General features: G+C 41.1%; 1 protein-coding gene across 6 annotated transcripts in view; it reads left to right on the plus strand.

The window, feature by feature from the left end:
• Positions 1-10,299: 10,299 nt before the first annotated feature.
• Positions 10,300-19,772, plus strand: part of LOC115151429 (ubiquitin-protein ligase E3A) — a 46,410-nt gene continuing 36,937 nt past the window's right edge. Inside the window, exons 1-4 of one of the 6 annotated variants that reach the window (XM_029695356.1) lie at positions 10,300-10,593; positions 13,165-13,299; positions 15,547-15,587; positions 16,791-17,092. In XM_029695356.1, the coding sequence (XP_029551216.1) occupies positions 15,586-15,587; positions 16,791-17,092 (304 nt within the window). In that variant the 5' untranslated portion in view covers positions 10,300-10,593; positions 13,165-13,299; positions 15,547-15,585. Of the gene's footprint in view, positions 10,594-13,164; positions 13,300-15,546; positions 15,588-16,790; positions 17,093-19,772 lie in introns of those variants that run through there. The other 5 variants (XM_029695358.1, XM_029695355.1, XM_029695359.1 and 2 more) reach the window with 5 other exon arrangements.

Consider the following 19,772-nt stretch of genomic DNA (forward strand, 5'->3'; position numbering starts at 1 on the left):
AGAAAGACTCACAGCTGTAATCACTGCCAAAGGTGCTTGTAACAAGTATTGACTCAGGGGTGTGAATATTTATGTGAATTAGATATTTCTGTAATTAATTTTCAATAAATGTGCAAACATTTCTAAAAATGTGTTTTCACTTAGTCATTACAAACCAGGCTGTCGTCGTGTGAAACAGTGGATGTATTATAAATATACACTTCAACAGTGTCTACCAATCTTGGTCCTGGGACATCAATGGTTACACTAACTAATGCAATAGACTAGAAACATGATTTAACTAGTTAAAGGCTGATTTGTAATTCATATATACAGAAATAGAATTTAAAAAAAACATTACACTACACTTCCTATGCATCATGTAAACACTCTAAAACCAGTTCATCTCAATATCTAATGCCCTTCATCTGTATTGATCTGATAAACACAGGATAGGTGTAGTATGTCATCAAATGAGAGACTTAATTTCAACCAGTAGAGAATGTGAAACGCTTTATTGAAAGAAGTTCATTATACAAGTGTTATAAATACACAATACATGCATTATAAACACAATTTCACTCTACTTCAATGCACATCTGTTGTGCATTATAAAAACAGAGGAAGAAAAAGGAGATGACAAAGGGAAAGAGGTAAGAACATAGGAGCAGGGAAGGCAGCATGTGTTTAATGAATCACAGTGCTACCCTAATGTTCTCTCAGTTCATCACAATTACATAAGTCTCTCTAGCTGTGTCTCCTAACCAGCCTTGGGCTCCCAGGCGGCCCAAAGGTTACCTTAAGAGCGGGTGAGGTGGCGATAACGGGACTGGGGGTTGGCATCCTCTCTCACGCCAAAACATACCTGCAGACGAGAGACGGATGGAAAGAGAGAGAGAGCGTGATTAAGACAAGACAAAGACACGTCCGACTGCTACGCCATCTTGGAGAGAGTAGTTCAGCTGTAAGCCATCCTCTCCCATCGTAGACCTTCCTGACAACCTCTGTTGTTCAGCTCATCTCATCTGAGAATGAGGTGGGCTCCCGAGTGGCGCACGGTCTAAGGCGGTCTCAGTGCAAGAGGTGTCACTACAGTCCCTGGTTTGAATCCAGGCTGTATCACATACGGCCGTGATTGGGAGTCCCATAGCGTGGCGCGCAATAGGCCCAGCGTCATCCGGGGTAGGCTGTCATTGTAAATAAAAATTTGTTCTTAATTGACTTGCCTAGTAAAGTAAAAAAATACACACTCAGATATACACAGACCAATACCTACCATCTCAGCTGATCTATTACAACAGTATCCACACTGAGACATGTGGATATTGTGGATAGTGAGGTCTGCACAATGCATCACCAGGGGCAAACTACCTGCCCTCCAGGACACCTACACCACCCGATGTCACAGGAAGGCCAAAAAGATCATCAAGAACAACAACCACCCGAGACACTTCCTGTTCACCCCGCTATCATCCAGAAGGCGAGGTCAGTACAGGTGCATCAAAGCTGGGACCGAGAGACTGAAAAACAGCTTCTGTCTCAAGGCCATCAGACTGTTAAACAGCTTCTATCTCAAGACCATCAGACTGATAAACAGCTTCTATCTCAAGACCATCAGACTGATAAACAGCTTCTATCTCCAGACCATCAGACTGATAAACAGCTTCTATCTCCAGGCCATCAGACTGATAAACAGCTTCTATCTCCAGACCATCAGACTGATAAACAGCTTCTATCTCCAGACCATCAGACTGATAAACAGCTTCTATCTCAAGGCCATCAGACTGATAAACAGCTTCTATCTCCAGGCCATCAGACTGATAAACAGCTTCTATCTCAAGGCCATCAGACTGATAAACAGCTTCTATCTCCAGACCATCAGACTGATAAACAGCTTCTATCTCCAGACCATCAGATTGATAAACAGCTTCTATCTCCAGACCATCAGACTGATAAACAGCTTCTATCTCCAGGCCATCAGACTGGTAAACAGCTTCTATCTCCAGACCATCAGACTGATAAACAGCTTCTATCTCCAGGCCATCAGACTGTTAAACAGCCATCACTAACATTGAGTGGCTGCTACCAACATACTGACTCAACTCTCTAGCCACTTTAATAATGAATAATTGGATGTAATAAATGTATCACTAGTCACTTTAAACAATGCCACTTTATATAATGTTTACATGCCCTACATTACTCATCTCATATGTATATGCTGTACACTATACCATCTACTGCATCTTGCCTTTGCCGCACGGCCATTGCTCATCCATATAGTTATATGTACGTATTCTTATTCATTCCTTTACACTTTGTGTATTAGGTAGTTGTTGTGAAATTGTTAGATTACTTGTTAGATATTACTGCACGGTCGGAACTAGAAGCACAAACATTTCGCTACACTCGCATTAACATCTGCTAACCATGTGTATGTGACCAATAACATGAGATTTCATTTGACATCCTTGACAAATATACTGTAAACATTATACCCTTCTATTCTACTGTATTATATTCTACTATATTATATTATATTATACTATATTATACTATATTATATTCTACTATATTATATTATACTACATTATATTATACTATATTATGCTATATTATATTATACTATATTATATTATACTATATTATGCTATATTATATTCTACTATATTATATTATACTATATTATATTATACTATATTATATTATACTATATTATATTCTACTATATTATATTATACTATATTATACTATATTATATTATACTATATTATATTATACTATATTATATTCTACTCGGACTGATGTACTGCTGCTCAGGACTCTAATAACCACTGCCATCTGCTGCTCAGGACTCTAATAACCACTACCATCTGCTGCTCAGGACTCTAGTAACCACTGCCATCTGCTGCTCAGGACTCTAATAACCACTGCCATCTGCTGCTCAGGACTCTAATAACCACTGCCATCTGCTGCTCAGGACTCTAATAACCACAGCCATATGCTGCTCAGGACTCTAATAACCACAGCCATCTGCTGCTCAGGACTCTAATAACCACTGCCATCTGCTGCTCAGGACTCTAATAACCACTGGCATCTGCTGAATAAATGCAGTATTATCATCAGAATTTTGAATATTAAATCAGAAGGATGTTGTTTTGATTTGGAGATCTATTCTGTCTCTATTGCATTTTATTTACAGACCTACAGACCTATATCTATCCTACCCTGCCTTTCTAAGGTCTTTGAAAGCCAAGTCAACAAACAGATTACCGACCATTTCGAATCCCACCGTACCTTCTCCGCTATGCAATCTGGTTTCCGAGCTGGTCATGGGTGCACCTCAGCCACGCTCAAGGTCCTAAAATTCAAAATAAATTAAATAAAAATATAGGACAAAACACACATGACGACGAGACAACACAACACTACATAAAGAGAGACCTAAGACAACAACATAGCATGGCAGCAACACATGACATGCCGATGATGCGCTTGAAGTCTGAGCAGAGCAGCTACAGTTGACTGATATCGGCTTGAAAGTCTATGGCAAGACTTGAAAATTGTTCTCTAGCGATGATCAACAACCAATTAGACAGAGCTTGAAGAATTTCTAAAAGAATAATGGGCAAATATTGAACTATACAGATGTGCAAAGCTCTTAGAGACTTACCCAGACATACTCACAGCTCTTAGAGACTTACCCAGAAAGACTCACAGCTGTAATCACTGCCAAAGGTGCTTGTAACAAGTATTGACTCAGGGGTGTGAATATTTATGTGAATTAGATATTTCTGTAATTAATTTTCAATAAATGTGCAAACATTTCTAAAAATGTGTTTTCACTTAGTCATTACAAACCAGGCTGTCGTCGTGTGAAACAGTGGATGTATTATAAATATACACTTCAACAGTGTCTACCAATCTTGGTCCTGGGACATCAATGGTTACACTAACTAATGCAATAGACTAGAAACATGATTTAACTAGTTAAAGGCTGATTTGTAATTCATATATACAGAAATAGAATTTAAAAAAAACATTACACTACACTTCCTATGCATCATGTAAACACTCTAAAACCAGTTCATCTCAATATCTAATGCCCTTCATCTGTATTGATCTGATAAACACAGGATAGGTGTAGTATGTCATCAAATGAGAGACTTAATTTCAACCAGTAGAGAATGTGAAACGCTTTATTGAAAGAAGTTCATTATACAAGTGTTATAAATACACAATACATGCATTATAAACACAATTTCACTCTACTTCAATGCACATCTGTTGTGCATTATAAAAACAGAGGAAGAAAAAGGAGATGACAAAGGGAAAGAGGTAAGAACATAGGAGCAGGGAAGGCAGCATGTGTTTAATGAATCACAGTGCTACCCTAATGTTCTCTCAGTTCATCACAATTACATAAGTCTCTCTAGCTGTGTCTCCTAACCAGCCTTGGGCTCCCAGGCGGCCCAAAGGTTACCTTAAGAGCGGGTGAGGTGGCGATAACGGGACTGGGGGTTGGCATCCTCTCTCACGCCAAAACATACCTGCAGACGAGAGACGGATGGAAAGAGAGAGAGAGCGTGATTAAGACAAGACAAAGACACGTCCGACTGCTACGCCATCTTGGAGAGAGTAGTTCAGCTGTAAGCCATCCTCTCCCATCGTAGACCTTCCTGACAACCTCTGTTGTTCAGCTCATCTCATCTGAGAATGAGGTGGGCTCCCGAGTGGCGCACGGTCTAAGGCGGTCTCAGTGCAAGAGGTGTCACTACAGTCCCTGGTTTGAATCCAGGCTGTATCACATACGGCCGTGATTGGGAGTCCCATAGCGTGGCGCGCAATAGGCCCAGCGTCATCCGGGGTAGGCTGTCATTGTAAATAAAAATTTGTTCTTAATTGACTTGCCTAGTAAAGTAAAAAAATACACACTCAGATATACACAGACCAATACCTACCATCTCAGCTGATCTATTACAACAGTATCCACACTGAGACATGTGGATATTGTGGATAGTGAGGTCTGCACAATGCATCACCAGGGGCAAACTACCTGCCCTCCAGGACACCTACACCACCCGATGTCACAGGAAGGCCAAAAAGATCATCAAGAACAACAACCACCCGAGACACTTCCTGTTCACCCCGCTATCATCCAGAAGGCGAGGTCAGTACAGGTGCATCAAAGCTGGGACCGAGAGACTGAAAAACAGCTTCTGTCTCAAGGCCATCAGACTGTTAAACAGCTTCTATCTCCAGACCATCAGACTGATAAACAGCTTCTATCTCCAGACCATCAGACTGTTAAACAGCTTCTATCTCCAGGCCATCAGACTGATAAACAGCTTCTATCTCCAGACCATCAGACTGATAAACAGCTTCTATCTCCAGGCCATCAGACTGATAAACAGCTTCTATCTCCAGACCATCAGACTGATAAACAGCTTCTATCTCCAGACCATCAGACTGATAAACAGCTTCTATCTCAAGGCCATCAGACTGATAAACAGCTTCTATCTCCAGACCATCAGACTGATAAACAGCTTCTATCTCCAGACCATCAGACTGTTAAACAGCTTCTATCTCCAGACCATCAGACTGATAAACAGCTTCTATCTCCAGACCATCAGACTGATAAACAGCTTCTATCTCCAGACCATCAGACTGTTAAACAGCTTCTATCTCAAGGCCATCAGACTGTTAACAGCTTCTATCTCCAGACCATCAGACTGATAAACAGCTTCTATCTCCAGGCCATCAGACTGTTAAACAGCCATCACTAACATTGAGTGGCTGCTACCAACATACTGACTCAAATCTCTAGCCACTTTAATAATAAAAAATGGGATGTAATAAATGTATCACTAGTCACTTTAAACAATGCCACTTTATATAATGTTTACATACCCTACATTACTCATCTCATATGTATATACTGTACTCTATACCATCTACTGCATCTTGCCTTTGCCGCACGGCCATTGCTCATCCATATATTTATATGTACGTATTCTTATTCATTCCTTTACACTTTGTGTGTATAAGGTAGTTGTTGTGAAATTGTTAGATTACTTGTTAGATATTACTGCACGGTCGGAACTAGAAGCACAAACATTTCGCTACATTCGCATTAACATCTGCTAACCATGTGTATGTGACCAATAACATGAGATTTCATTTGACATCCTTGACAAATATACTGTAAACATTATACCCTTCTATTCTACTGTATTATATTCTACTATATTATATTATATTATACTATATTATACTATATTATATTCTACTATATTATATTATACTATATTATACTACATTATATTATACTATATTATGCTATATTATATTATACTATATCATATTATACTATATTATGCTATATTATATTATACTATATTATATTCTACTATATTATATTCTACTATATTATATTCTACTATATTATATTATACTATATTATACTATATTGTATTATACTATATTATACTGTATTATATTCTACTATATTATATTCTACTATATTATACTACATTATATTATACTATATTATGCTATATTATATTATACTATATTATATTATACTATATTATATTATACTATATTATATTCTACTATATTATATTCTACTATATTCTACTATATTATATTATACTATATTATACTATTTTATATTCTACTATATTATATTATACTATATTATACTACATTATATTATACTATATTATGCTATATTATATTATACTATATTATATTATACTATATTATATTATACTATATTATATTCTACTATATTATATTCTACTATATTATATTATACTATATTATATTATACTATATTATACTATATTATATTATACTATATTATATTATACTATATTATATTCTACTCGGACTGATGTACTGCTGCTCAGGACTCTAATAACCACTGCCATCTGCTGCTCAGGACTCTAATAACCACTGCCATCTGCTGCTCAGGACTCTAATAACCACTGCCATCTGCTGCTCAGGACTCTAATAACCACTGCCATCTGCTGCTCAGGACTCTAATAACCACTGCCATCTGCTGCTCAGGACTCTAATAATCACTGCCATCTGCTGCTCAGGACTCTAATAACCACAGCCATCTGCTGCTCAGGACTCTAATAACCACAGCCATCTGCTGCTCAGGACTCTAATAACCACTGCCATCTACTGCTCAGGACTCTAATAACCACAGCCATCTGCTGCTCAGGACTCTAATAACCATAGCCATCTGCTGCTCAGGACTCTAATAACCACTGCCATCTGCTGCTCAGGACTCTAATAACCACTGGCATCTGCTGAATAAATGCAGTATTATCATCAGAATTTTGAATATTAAATCAGAAGGATGTTGTTTTGATTTGGAGATCTATTCTGTCTCTATTGCATTTTATTTACAGACCTACAGACCTATATCTATCCTACCCTGCCTTTCTAAGGTCTTTGAAAGCCAAGTCAACAAACAGATTACCGACCATTTCGAATCCCACCGTACCTTCTCCGCTATGCAATCTGGTTTCCGAGCTGGTCATGGGTGCACCTCAGCCACGCTCAAGGTCCTAAACGATATCGTAACCGCCATCGATAAGAAACAATACTGTGCAGCTGTATTCATCGACCTGGCCAAGGCTTTCGACTCTGTCAATCACCACATTCTTATTGGCAGACTCAACAGCCTTGGTTTCTCAAATGACTGCCTCCCCTGGTTCACCAACTACTTCTCTGATAGAGTTCAATGTGTCAAATCGGATGGCCTGTTGTCCGGACCTCTGGCAGTCTCTATGGGGGTGCCACAGGGTTCAATTCTTGGGCCAACTCTTTTCTCTGTATACATCAATGATGTCGCTCTTGCTGCTGGTGATTCTCTGATCCACCTCTACGCAGACGACACCATTCTGTATACTTCTGGCCCTTCTTTGGACACTGTGTTAACAACCCTCCAGACGAGCTTCAATGCCATACAACTCTCCTTTCATGGCCTCCAACTGCTTTTAAATACAAGTAAAACTAAATGCATGCTCTTCAACCGATCGCTGCCTGCACCTGTCCGCCCGTCCAGCATCACTACTCTGGACGGTTCTGACCTACAATATGTGGACAACTACAAATACCTAGGTGTCTGGTTAGACTGTAAACTCTCCTTCCAGACTCACATCAAATATCTCCAATCCAAAATTAAATCTAGAATCGGCTTCCTAATTCGTAACAAAGCATCCTTCACTCATGCTGCCAAACATACCCTCGTAAAACTGACTATCCTGCCGATCCTCGACTTCGGCGATGTCATTTACAAAATAGCCTCCAATACCCTACTCAATAAACTGGACGCAGTCCATCCGTTTTGTCACCAAAGCCCCATACACTACCCACCACTGCGACCTGTATGCTCTCGTTGGCTGGCCCTTGCTTCATACTCGTCGCCAAACCCACTGGCTCCAGGTCATCTACAAGACCCTGCTAGGTAAAGCCCCTCCTTATCTCCGCTCACTGGTCACCATAGCAGCACCCACCTGTAGCACCCGCTCCAGCAGGTATATCTCTCTGGTCACCCCCAAAGCCAATTCCTCCTTTGGCCGTCTCTCCTTCCAGTTCTCTGCTGCCAATGACTGGAACGAACTACAAAAATCTCTGAAACTGGAAACACTTATCTCCCTCACTAGCTTTAAGCACCAGCTGTCAGATCAGCTCCCAGATCACTGCACCTGTACATAGCATCTATAATTTAGCCCAAACAACTACCTCTTCCCCTACTGTATTTATTTATTTAGCTCCTTTACACCCCATTATTTCTATTTCTACTTTGCACTTTCTTCCACTGCAAATCTAACATTCCAGTGTTTTACTTGCTATATTGTATTTACTTCGCCACCATGGCCTTTTTTGCCTTTACCTCCCTTATCTCACCTCATTTGCTCACATTGTATATAGACTTATTTTTCTACTGTATTATTGACTGTATGTTTGTTTTACTCCATGTGTAACTCTGTGTTGTTGTATGTTGTCGAACTGCTTTGCTTTATCTTGGCCAGGTCGCAATTGTAAATGAGATCTTGTTCTCAACTGGCCTACCTGGTTAAATAAAAGGTTAAATAAAAAATAAATAAAAAGGAATACTGTGACGACCCTGGGATTATAAGTGCGGATATCGACTCTGCCGCTTGAACATGCTTTTGCGGTACAGTCGATAGCGCGCTGGACCTCGGGCTAGAAAGTCGAGGGTTCGAGACCTGCTCCCTCCCTGTTTCATTACAATACATTTAGGATTTTATTTATGTTTTTATTTTAGCTTTCTCACATATGTTCTTACAAAGATAAGGTGCACACAAAAAAAATATTTTTATTTCGTTTAGTTATTCCAAATTAAATATTTTTTAAAACGTTTCTGTTAAATATAATCAAAAACACAATCTACTGTGTCATCGTGATGTGACATGTGCTATACGAGATCCTCGGGGCGTCCACACCCTAAACCCTAAACCCTAAACACAAAGATACTTTGGAGGAGATGGGAAACTCCATAGAAATTGTGGTAATGGCCATTGTTTAAAATGCCGATGCATTCTGGGCGAATAAGGGACAAGGAAAGCAGTACTTCAAGTAGTGAATGGGAGTCGATCAAAAACCCAAACATTAGCAACAATTTCGTGAACAAGGAAGTACAACTTTACAAATATTTTCCACGATATCATATAGCTTTGGAATAGTGTACTTTAGAGGAAAATATCCCGGTTTCTCAATTCACAGCCTGACTTTTAGTTTAGCAACAGCGTGAACGCGATTGGTCGACAGTCTGCCATTCCTCCATCCACCGCCCAATGGGATTCCCATGTCCTCCTCTCTCTATAATATCTCTGACTGTACTGTCTTTGGTCGGGTTGTCCTCCTCTCTCTATAATATCTCTGACTGTACTGTCTTTGGTCGGGTTGTCCTCCTCCCTCTGTAATATCTCTGACTGTACTGTCTTTGGTCGGGTTGTCCTCCTCCCTCTGTAATATCTCTGACTGTACTGTCTTTGGTCGGGTTGTCCTCCTCTCTCTATAATATCTCTGACTGTACTGTCTTTGGTCGGGTTGTCCTCCTCCCTCTGTAATATCTCTGACTGTACTGTCTTTGGTCGGGTTGTCCTCCTCCCTCTGTAATATCTCTGACTGTACTGTCTTTGGTCGGGTTGTCCTCCTCTCTCTATAATATCTCTGACTGTACTGTCTTTGGTCGGGTTGTCCTCCTCTCTCTGTAATATCTCTGACTGTACTGTCTTTGGTCGGGTTGTCCTCCTCTCTCTGTAATATCTCTGACTGTACTGTCTTTGGTCGGGTTGTTGCGCTGCATGCCGGGATACACCTCCGTTGTTGACACAAAATGGTCGAGTATGTTTTGTGACCCGGGAGTTTAGCAGGCCTAAAAGTTGTACCTTATCATTCGGCACGCAGAAACATCTATATTCGGATAGTAAATAGTAGATAAGTGCATGAGATAGTTTTATAGAAAGGACATTTCTACAGCATGAGAGCAAGACTGTCGAAGGAGAGTTGATTCTGCCACAGACAAGACGCACAGTCCGCCCTGCATGACTCGGATAACACTCACAGGTCGGTAGCATACAATATCTATCTATATATCTATCTAACAACGGGGATATTATTGGACTGCAGTCTTGTCACAAAAAAGCGAGGACGCGATTGCATGAACAGAATGTCTTAAGATCGCCAAAATACTGATACACAGCGATTTTTTTTACTTGTCCACTTTGGCATATCAAGCACTTGGGACTATAATGTTCTATCTTTACGTAGCAGAAGAATCTGGACACCCCTTCAAGTTAGAGGATTCAGCTTTTTCACGTTCACCCGTTGCTGGCTGGTGTATAAAATTGAGCACACAGCCATGCAATCTGTAGGAAAACATTGGCAGTAGACTGGCCTTAACTGAAGGCAACACAAGTTCACAGAACGGGACCGCTGAGTGCTGAAGCGCGTAGCGGGTAAAAATCCTCTTTCCTCTGTTGCAAAACTCACTTCCGACTTCCAAACTGCCTCTGGATGCAACTTCAGCACAATATCTGTTCGTCGGGAGCTTCATAAAATGGGTTTCCATGGCCGAGCAGCCGCACACAAGCCTAAGATCACCATGCGCAATGCCAAGCGTCGACTGGATTGGTGTAAAGCTCGTCGCCATTGGACTCTCACGCATCACCATCTGGCAGTCTGACAGATGAATCTGGGTTTGGCAGGTGCCAGGAGAACGTACCTACTGTAAAGTTTTGGTGGAGGAGGAATAATGGTCTGGGGCTGTTTTTCATGGTTCAGGCCCCTTAGTTCCAGTGAAGGGAAATCTTAACGCTACAGCATACAATGACGTTCTAGATGATTCTGTGCTTCCAACTTTATAGCAACAGTTTGGGGAAGGTCTTTTCCTGTTTCAGCATGACAATGCCCCCATGCATAAAGTGAGGTCCATACAGACATGGTTTGTCAAGATCATTGTGGAAGAACTTGACTGGCCTGCACATATCCCAGACCTCAACCCCATTGAACACCTTTGGGATGAATTGGAACACCGACTGCGAGCCAGGCCTAATCACCCAACATCAGTGCCCGACCTCACTAACGCTCGTGGCTGAATGGAAGCAAGTCCCCGCAGCAATGTTCCAACATCTAGTGGAAAGCCTTCCCAGAAGAGTGGAGGCTGTTATAGCAGCAAAAGGGGGGACCAACTCCATATTAATGCCCATGATTTTGGAATGAAATGTTTGACAGGCAGGTGTCCACATACTTTTGGTCATGTAGTGTATTTACATATAACTAGGAATAAAATGACAGACATTGAACAGTAGCAGTAGCATATGTGATGAGTCAAAATATTTCATGCGAAAAGGGTCAACTATTTAACTATTTAGCAGAGTCATCGGTAGCGGTAGCGGTAGAGAACGTTGAACAGCTATGTCAACAACTGAACAGAACAGGGCTATGTCAACAACTGAACAGAACAGGGCTATGTCAACAACTGAACAGAACAAGGCTATGTCAACAACTGAACAGAACAAAGCTATGTCAACCAACTCCATAAAACAATTTGAATGCAGATTGAAACCGCCGCTATAGTCCTAAAGCTCTCGAATATCCTGGGTTTCACTTTGCAAGAAAATAGCTGACCTTACTGTTACGCTTGCTTACACAAAGCCCGTTTATGCCTGACCCGGGGAATGTGGTTCTGTACGGCGGGTGTGACTCCGTAGGCTTGCAGAGGCCAGATCCAGCTCCGTACCGCCTCCCAAAATGTAGCGATGCACAGAGCTCCATATAGCTCTGCTGTTGAGATGATTGGTTGACGGTTAAGTGGGGGCAGTTCGTCCATATAAACACAAACTCACTTCCTTCACGAGATTTCTGCGACCGCAAGAAATATTGTATGTCCTGACTTCTGCAGAGGCCGCGTCTCAGTAACTGATCCGGATTGACCGTAAATCTGCTTTCTGAGCTGCACTGGGGTCAGAACGCAATCATGGTTACATTGACACCGTGGAGCCATCGTGAGGGTTGGAAAACATACCTCAATGCAGGGATGGGATATGCCACTTCACTCCCAAGTTTGACCTTTATCCACACTGATACATCTAGAAGATTGAAATAGTGTTTAGGGAGAACTGCCCTTTACTAAAGAGACCCAGAAAAAACTATTGGCTAATAATAAAAAAATATATATTTCAGTTCACTAAGACAAGACATTTTTTTCTCTATGTGACTAAAGTCTGACTTCTAAGTGGAATGGACAATAGTTTTTGGAGAGATTGCGAGCTTTTCAGTGACGAGCACAATTAAAGCTGCAATATGTCACTTTTTGGGCGACCTGACCAAATTCACATAGAAATGTGAGTTATAGATCTGTCATTCTCATTGAAGGCAAGTCTAAGAAGAGGTGGATCTGTTCTTGTTGCGCTATTTCTATGCTTCCCGTTAAGTTTAGTTTTTGCGTCTTACTTTTGGTTTGTACACCAGCTTCGAACAGCTGAAAATACAATATTATTGGTTATTGAAAATATATTTCAGTGGTTTAGATAGTTCACATAATTTCAGTTTGTGATAAAATAAGCAATATATAGTTACAAGAATTATTGAACAATTAGAATTTTGCAACCATATTTCACCTTTTATTATTACCAGCATAGATGTGCAGTTCTGTTCAGCAGTGGGAAGTATGCATCACACAGCCTACATCAGCTGGTGAGCTGCGGGGGAGCAAGCGATGACTGTGGGCAGACTGGCTCCGCCTCCGATTGTAGACTACACATCACACAGGTGACTCTCTTGCTTTACCATCAGATTGCAGGCCCGTCTTTGAATTTGTAGTCTCGCTCAACCCTCCCACTTTTCCCACTGCATTTCATATGAGTCATTCCACATCAAAAAGGATTTCAACACCCACCATCTCAAATTGTTCTGAAACATTTTCTGTAGTTAGAAACAGATAAGATTAGCATTCCTGAAATATAATTTTCTTTAAATGTAATTAGATTTTTTTTGAAATTCACCTAATTGATTGCACCCAAATGGTCATTTTTTTTGTAATTATAAAATTCATATAATCTTCAATAAAAATAGTACCTAACATCCGATTTGGACCATAATTATTCCTACCAATGTCTAAGACGTGAGGAATCCAACAAAATGGTCAAAAGCAACCCACGGACCGCCCACACCCCACGCCAATCCCACCCCAACGACCAGTATACAGTATCAATTCTCTGTCTGACAAGTAGTGTTAAGCTGCTGCTTGGAGTATTGCTTCTTCTTCCTTTGTAATGTATTCTCCTTTTAATATCTGACTGGGTAAATAACTTTATTTTGAGTTAATGAGTAATCAGTGACTGACTTGAGCACTGGGATGCGGACTTCAGCCATAGGGACTCGTGACTGGACTCGTAACTCAACCATTGATGACTCGAGCACAAGGGGACTTGGGGGGACTCGATTCGGACTCGGCTACATCACAGGGTGAAACAGTCATTAGCCCAGTGTGGCTGTGGAGCGTTGATATCAATGACATGACCGAGTGACGGAGGTGCAACACGGTGCTGTAAAGTGGTACATCTGTTGATTGTGTTTCTCTCTCCTCACTTTGCGTGTGTGTGTCTGTTCTATAATATCTATTTAGGCTGAATTAGGAATTTACATGGACAGATAATTCTTTATATAATATTCTTCTTCTATATGTTTGTCATATTTCTACTGTTGGGAAGAGAATAGGATGTTTAGCAGAGCAATATGTTGGTAGGACAAGGCTATATATATGTTTGTGTTTACTATAGGTTCATGAGGCACTACAAATGTGATGTAACAAATGAAAGGGCATTTAGTTGACTAAACTAAACTGTTTTTGTATTTTTGACAATAATTAGACTAAATCATTATTCAAATGTACATTATTTGCGTCACGTTGAACAACGAAGGAGCTGATTGGCTGACACTGCCATTCCTAATTGGCTGCGGTGGCTACTGCTAGCTAGCATGAAGACGAAAAGGGCAATTTTCCAGGAACACTAACAGTAATTCTTGGAAAAAGGTACAAATTGAGTACAGTATCCCATCCCTGCATTGAGGTACATTTTCCGACCCATAACTCACACCGGCTCCATGGTGTCTTAATGTAACCATGATTGCGTTCCCAGCTCAATTTAAACAAGCGTAACGGCAGGGTCGCTATCTTCTGGGTAGGTTTCACTTTGCTCACCTCGAACTAGCATCATGTGTTTCTTCTCCTCTAGCTGCCCGCTAGCTGCCCTCTAGCTGCCCGCCTAGCTGCCCGCCAGCTGCCCTCTAGTTGCCCTCTAGCTGCCCTCTAGCTGCCCCTCTAGCTGCCCTCTAGTTGCCCCTCTAGCTGCCCTCTAGCTGCCCCTCTAGCTGCCCCTCTAGCTGCCCCTCTAGCTGCCCTCTAGCTGCCCTCTAGCTGCCCTCTAGCTGCCCCTCTAGCTGCCCCTCTAGCTGCCCTCTAGCTGCCCCTCTAGCTGCCCTCTAGTTGCCCTCCAGCTGCCCGCTAGCTGCCCTCCAGCTGCCCTCTAGCTGCCCTCTAGTTGCCCTCTAGCTGCCTGCTAGCTGCCCTCCAGCTGCCCTCTAGTTGCCCTCTAGCTGCCCTCCAGCTGCCCTCTAGTTGCCCTCTAGCTGCTGCTGTGGTGAGACACACGTGAGATGTAAAGAAGTGTCTGTCTAGCTGATGTGTTGCAACATGACACCAATGTAGCCAGCTGATGCTGAACTGTAACAGTGTAACAACAAACGGAAGGAGCTTGTTGACATCGTGTACTGTAGCCTCTAGGCAGCCGTATCCATATCCTGAGTGACTGACCATGTCGAAGACAGCAAGTGAATATGAAGCAGTTATCCTCCTATAGCTGCTTATTCGTTGGCCTAGTTACGAACTTTTATTTAGTCAGTCCTTCAGAAGCCTCATATATATATGATATATTATATATATATATATATATATATATATATATTTAAATCAAAGGTTAGTTTGTTAACGTCCTCCCATCTCCCATCTTGTTTCAGACCATTGCCTACATCATAGAGGACGCTAAAACAAGCCGAATGTAAGTGTGAGGTACAGGAATGTTACTACTGCTAATTACCCATGTCCCATATTAACCACGGAGCCACAATTTATTCTCTTAATCCTATTTGGACTGAGGCTAGATATCTCCATGCTGATTTGATATGATTTGTCACCATGGTGATTCACACAGTTCCCCTTTTCTTATTTTAAACGTGTCATCACTTTTGGCATGGACCAATTGGCAACATTGTAGCTAAATTGTAGACGGTCTACATTTTAGTCCAAATGCATGCAATGCTCAGATTTTTTTGAATTTTTTTTTTTACTTATGATTAGTACATTCATAGTTGTTGCATTGCACGTTTATTCTTACTGTTTTTATTGTTTTTTTTGTGCTTTTTTAAACAAAATTGTAAATATAATGTATCCTCTCTGTTATGGGGTTCGTTCTGAGGTCGTTCCACCTCCAAAAAGCACAAAGAGGATTTTGACACCCACCGTCTCAGATTGTTCTGAAATTGTAAGAAACAGATCAGATTAGCAACAGATCAGATTAGCAACAGATCAGATTAGCAACAGATCATATTAGCGTTCCTGCTGCATTGTTTTGTTGAAATATAATTTGATCTGAGAAATTAAGATAATTGGATAATCGGAGACACCTGAAACCCCACCTCTTTAAGGAATACCTGGGATAGGATAAAGTAATCCTTCTAACCCCCCCCCCCTTAAAAGATATAGATGTACTATTGTAAAGTGGTTGTTCCACTGGATATCATAAGGTGAATGCACCAATTTGTAAGTTGCTCTGGATAAGAGCGTCTGCTAAATGACGTAAATATAAATGATAATTGATTGCACCCAAGTTGGCCATTTTAATTTATAGTATTCATATAAATTATCGTTTGACCATTTATTTCGATTCTTCATGCCTAACTCATTGTTAGAATAAAGTTTGGTCCAAATCATATGTTAGGTACTATATTTATTGAAGATTATATTAATCCGATAAATTTAGGTGCCGTCAATTAGCTTAATTTCTCAGATGTAAATTATATTTCAACCAAATAATGTTGCAGGAATGCAAAATCATATCCATTTCTAACTACAGAAACAATTTCAGAACTATCGGAGTCATGGCTTGCTGAAATGACAATGTTAGTTCTGTGGTGAGCAAGCTTCCTTTTCGGTGGTTGTCATACTAAAACCTTGTCACTTCCTGTTTGAATGTCCTGTACAGGAAGAGAGCGGCTGCAAAGCATTTAATTGAGCGCTACTTTTGCCAGTTAACAGAGGGCTGTGGAAATGGGGCCTGCACGAATGAGTTCTGTGCTTCGCGTCTTGGTTTTCAACCGCTGGATCACAACACGGCGGCCATCAGAGCCCTGGAGCTCTATAAAATTAACACCAAACTGTGTGACCTTCACCCCTCCGCTGCCTTCCCTGACAACGATAGTGCCGAGGACACACGACCTGCCTTATTGGGCGACCGCAACGGGAAGATGACAGACAACCTGTTTCCCCCTAGAGAAGACTTCAGAGGTAAACACTTTCACAGAAATAAACACTGACTGTATCCCAGATGGCACCCTGTTCCCTATATCATACACTACTGTTGACCAGGGCCCTATATCATACACTACTTTTGAACAGGGCCTTATATCATACACTACTTTTGACCAGGGCCTTATATCATACACTACTTTTGACCAGGGCCCTATATCATACACTGCTGTTGACCAGGGCCCTATATAATGCTCTGCTTTTGACCAGGGCCCTATATAATGCTCTGCTTTAGACCAGGGCCCTATATAATGCTCTGCTTTAGACCAGGGCCCTATATAATGCTCTGCTTTTGACCAGGGCCCTATATAATACACTACTTTAGACCAGGGCCCTATATAATGCTCTGCTTTAGACCAGGGCCCTATATAATGCTCTGCTTTTGACCAGGGCCCTATATCATACACTGCTGTTGACCAGGGCCCTATATAATACACTGCTTTTGACCAGGGCCCTATATAATACACTACTTTAGACCAGGGCCCTATATAATGCTCTGCTTTAGACCAGGGCCCTATATAATGCTCTGCTTTAGACCAGGGCCCTATATAATGCTCTGCTTTAGACCAGGGCCCTATATCATACACTGCTGTTGACCAGGGCCCTATATAATACACTGCTTTTGACCAGGGCCCTATATAATGCTCTGCTTTAGACCAGGGCCCTATATCAGACACTACTTTAGACCAGGGCCCTATATCATACACTGCTGTTGACCAGGGCCCTATATAATGCTCTGCTTTTGACCAGGGCCCTATATCATACACTGCTGTTGACCAGGGCCCTATATCATACACTGCTTTTGACCAGGGCCCTATATCATACACTGCTGTTGACCAGGGCCCTATATAATGCTCTGCTTTTGACCAGGGCCCTATATCATACACTGCTGTTGACCAGGGCCCTATATAATGCTCTGATTTAGACCAGGGCCCTATATAATGCTCTGCTTTTGACCAGGGACCGGTTTTCTCGACAGCGATAGAACTGAGGCTTACGAGTGTCTTTTTAAACGATGTGTATTTCCTACAACGGCCAAAGGTATAACATGCGTTTCCCAAAACGGCACACAGAGAGAACATTCACTTAGTGCGTCATTGAGGCATAGTGTCGATACCGATAGGATGGAAAGAACGGCAGAGCTGCTCTCGGATCAGAGTTCTCCCTTTCCAGTCTTACCTTAACGTTATAATTATTCCACAATACTGACGATGGATCAGCTCCTAGAGAGATATTACCACCTATGGCTGAAAAGATCGAGACGGCTTAATCTAATACATAATAATAATAATAATAATAATAATAATAATAATACACTGAATCAAGACTTAGCACATCAATGCTCATGTTACGCACCATGAAAAATATTGAGAAACAAATTACAGACAGTAGGCCTAGCCTACAATTTGCAAAATAGAACTCAATTTAATACACATGAAACTGATTTCAATATGATTGAAATACATACGGTGCATTCGGAAAGTAGTCAGACCTCTTCACTTTTTTCTACATTTTGTTACGTTACAGCCTTATTCTAAAATGTATTAAATAAATTGTTTTCCTCATCGATCTAAGCTCGACACTCCATAATGACAAAGCGAAAACAGGTTTTTAGAAATGTTGGCAAATTTATAAAAAATTTAAAAAATGGATACCTTATTTCTATAAGTATTCAGACCCTTTGCTATGAGACTCAAAATTGAGCTCAGGTGCATCCTGTTTCCATTGATCATCCTTGAGATGTTTCTACAACTTGATTGGAGTCCACCTGTGGTAAATTCAATTGATTGGATATGATTTGTAAAGGCACACACCTGTCTATATAAAGGTCCCACAGTTGACAGTGCATGTCAGAGCAAAAACCAAGCCATGAGGTTGAAGAAATTCTCCGTAGAGCTCCGATACAGGATTGTGTCGAGGCACAGATCTGGGGAAGGGTACCGAAACATTTCTGCAGCATTGAGGCCACTGTGTTCTTGGGGACCTTCAATCATTCTTAATTGGAAGAAGTTTGGAACCACCAAGACTCTTTGAGCTGACCGCCCGGCCAAACTACACAATCGGGAGAGAAAGGCCTTGGTCAGTGAGGTGACCAAGAACCCGATGGTCACTCTGACAGAGCTCTAGAGTTCCTCTGTGGAGATGGGAGAACCTTCCAGAAGGACAACCATCTCTGCAGCACTCCACAAATCAGGCCTTTATGGTAGAGTGGCCAGACGGAAACCACTCCTCACTAAAAGGCACATGACAGCCCGCTTAGAATTCGTCAAAAGGCACCTAAAAGACGCTCAGAGCATGAGAAACAAGATTTTCTGGTCTGATGAACCAAAGATTGAATTCTTTGGTCTGAAAGCCAAGCGTCACGTCTGGAAGAAACCAGGTACTGAGTAATGCGTCTGAATACTTAAGTAAATGTCATATTTCTGTTTTATTTTTAATACATTTGCAAACATTTCTAAAAAGCTGTTTTTGCTTTGTCATTATGGGGTATTGTGTGTAGATTGACGTGGAAAAAACTAACAATTTAATCAGTTTTAGAATAAGGCTTTAACGTAACAATGTGGATTAAGTCAAGGGGTCTGAATACTTTCCGAAAGCGTTGTATAGGGCTCTGGTCAAAAGTAATGCACTATATAGGGAATATGGTGCCGCGTGGGAC

The sequence above is a fragment of the Salmo trutta genome, chromosome 17 (genome assembly GCF_901001165.1).
Source record: "Salmo trutta chromosome 17, fSalTru1.1, whole genome shotgun sequence".
Classification (NCBI taxonomy): Eukaryota; Metazoa; Chordata; class Actinopteri; order Salmoniformes; family Salmonidae; genus Salmo; species Salmo trutta.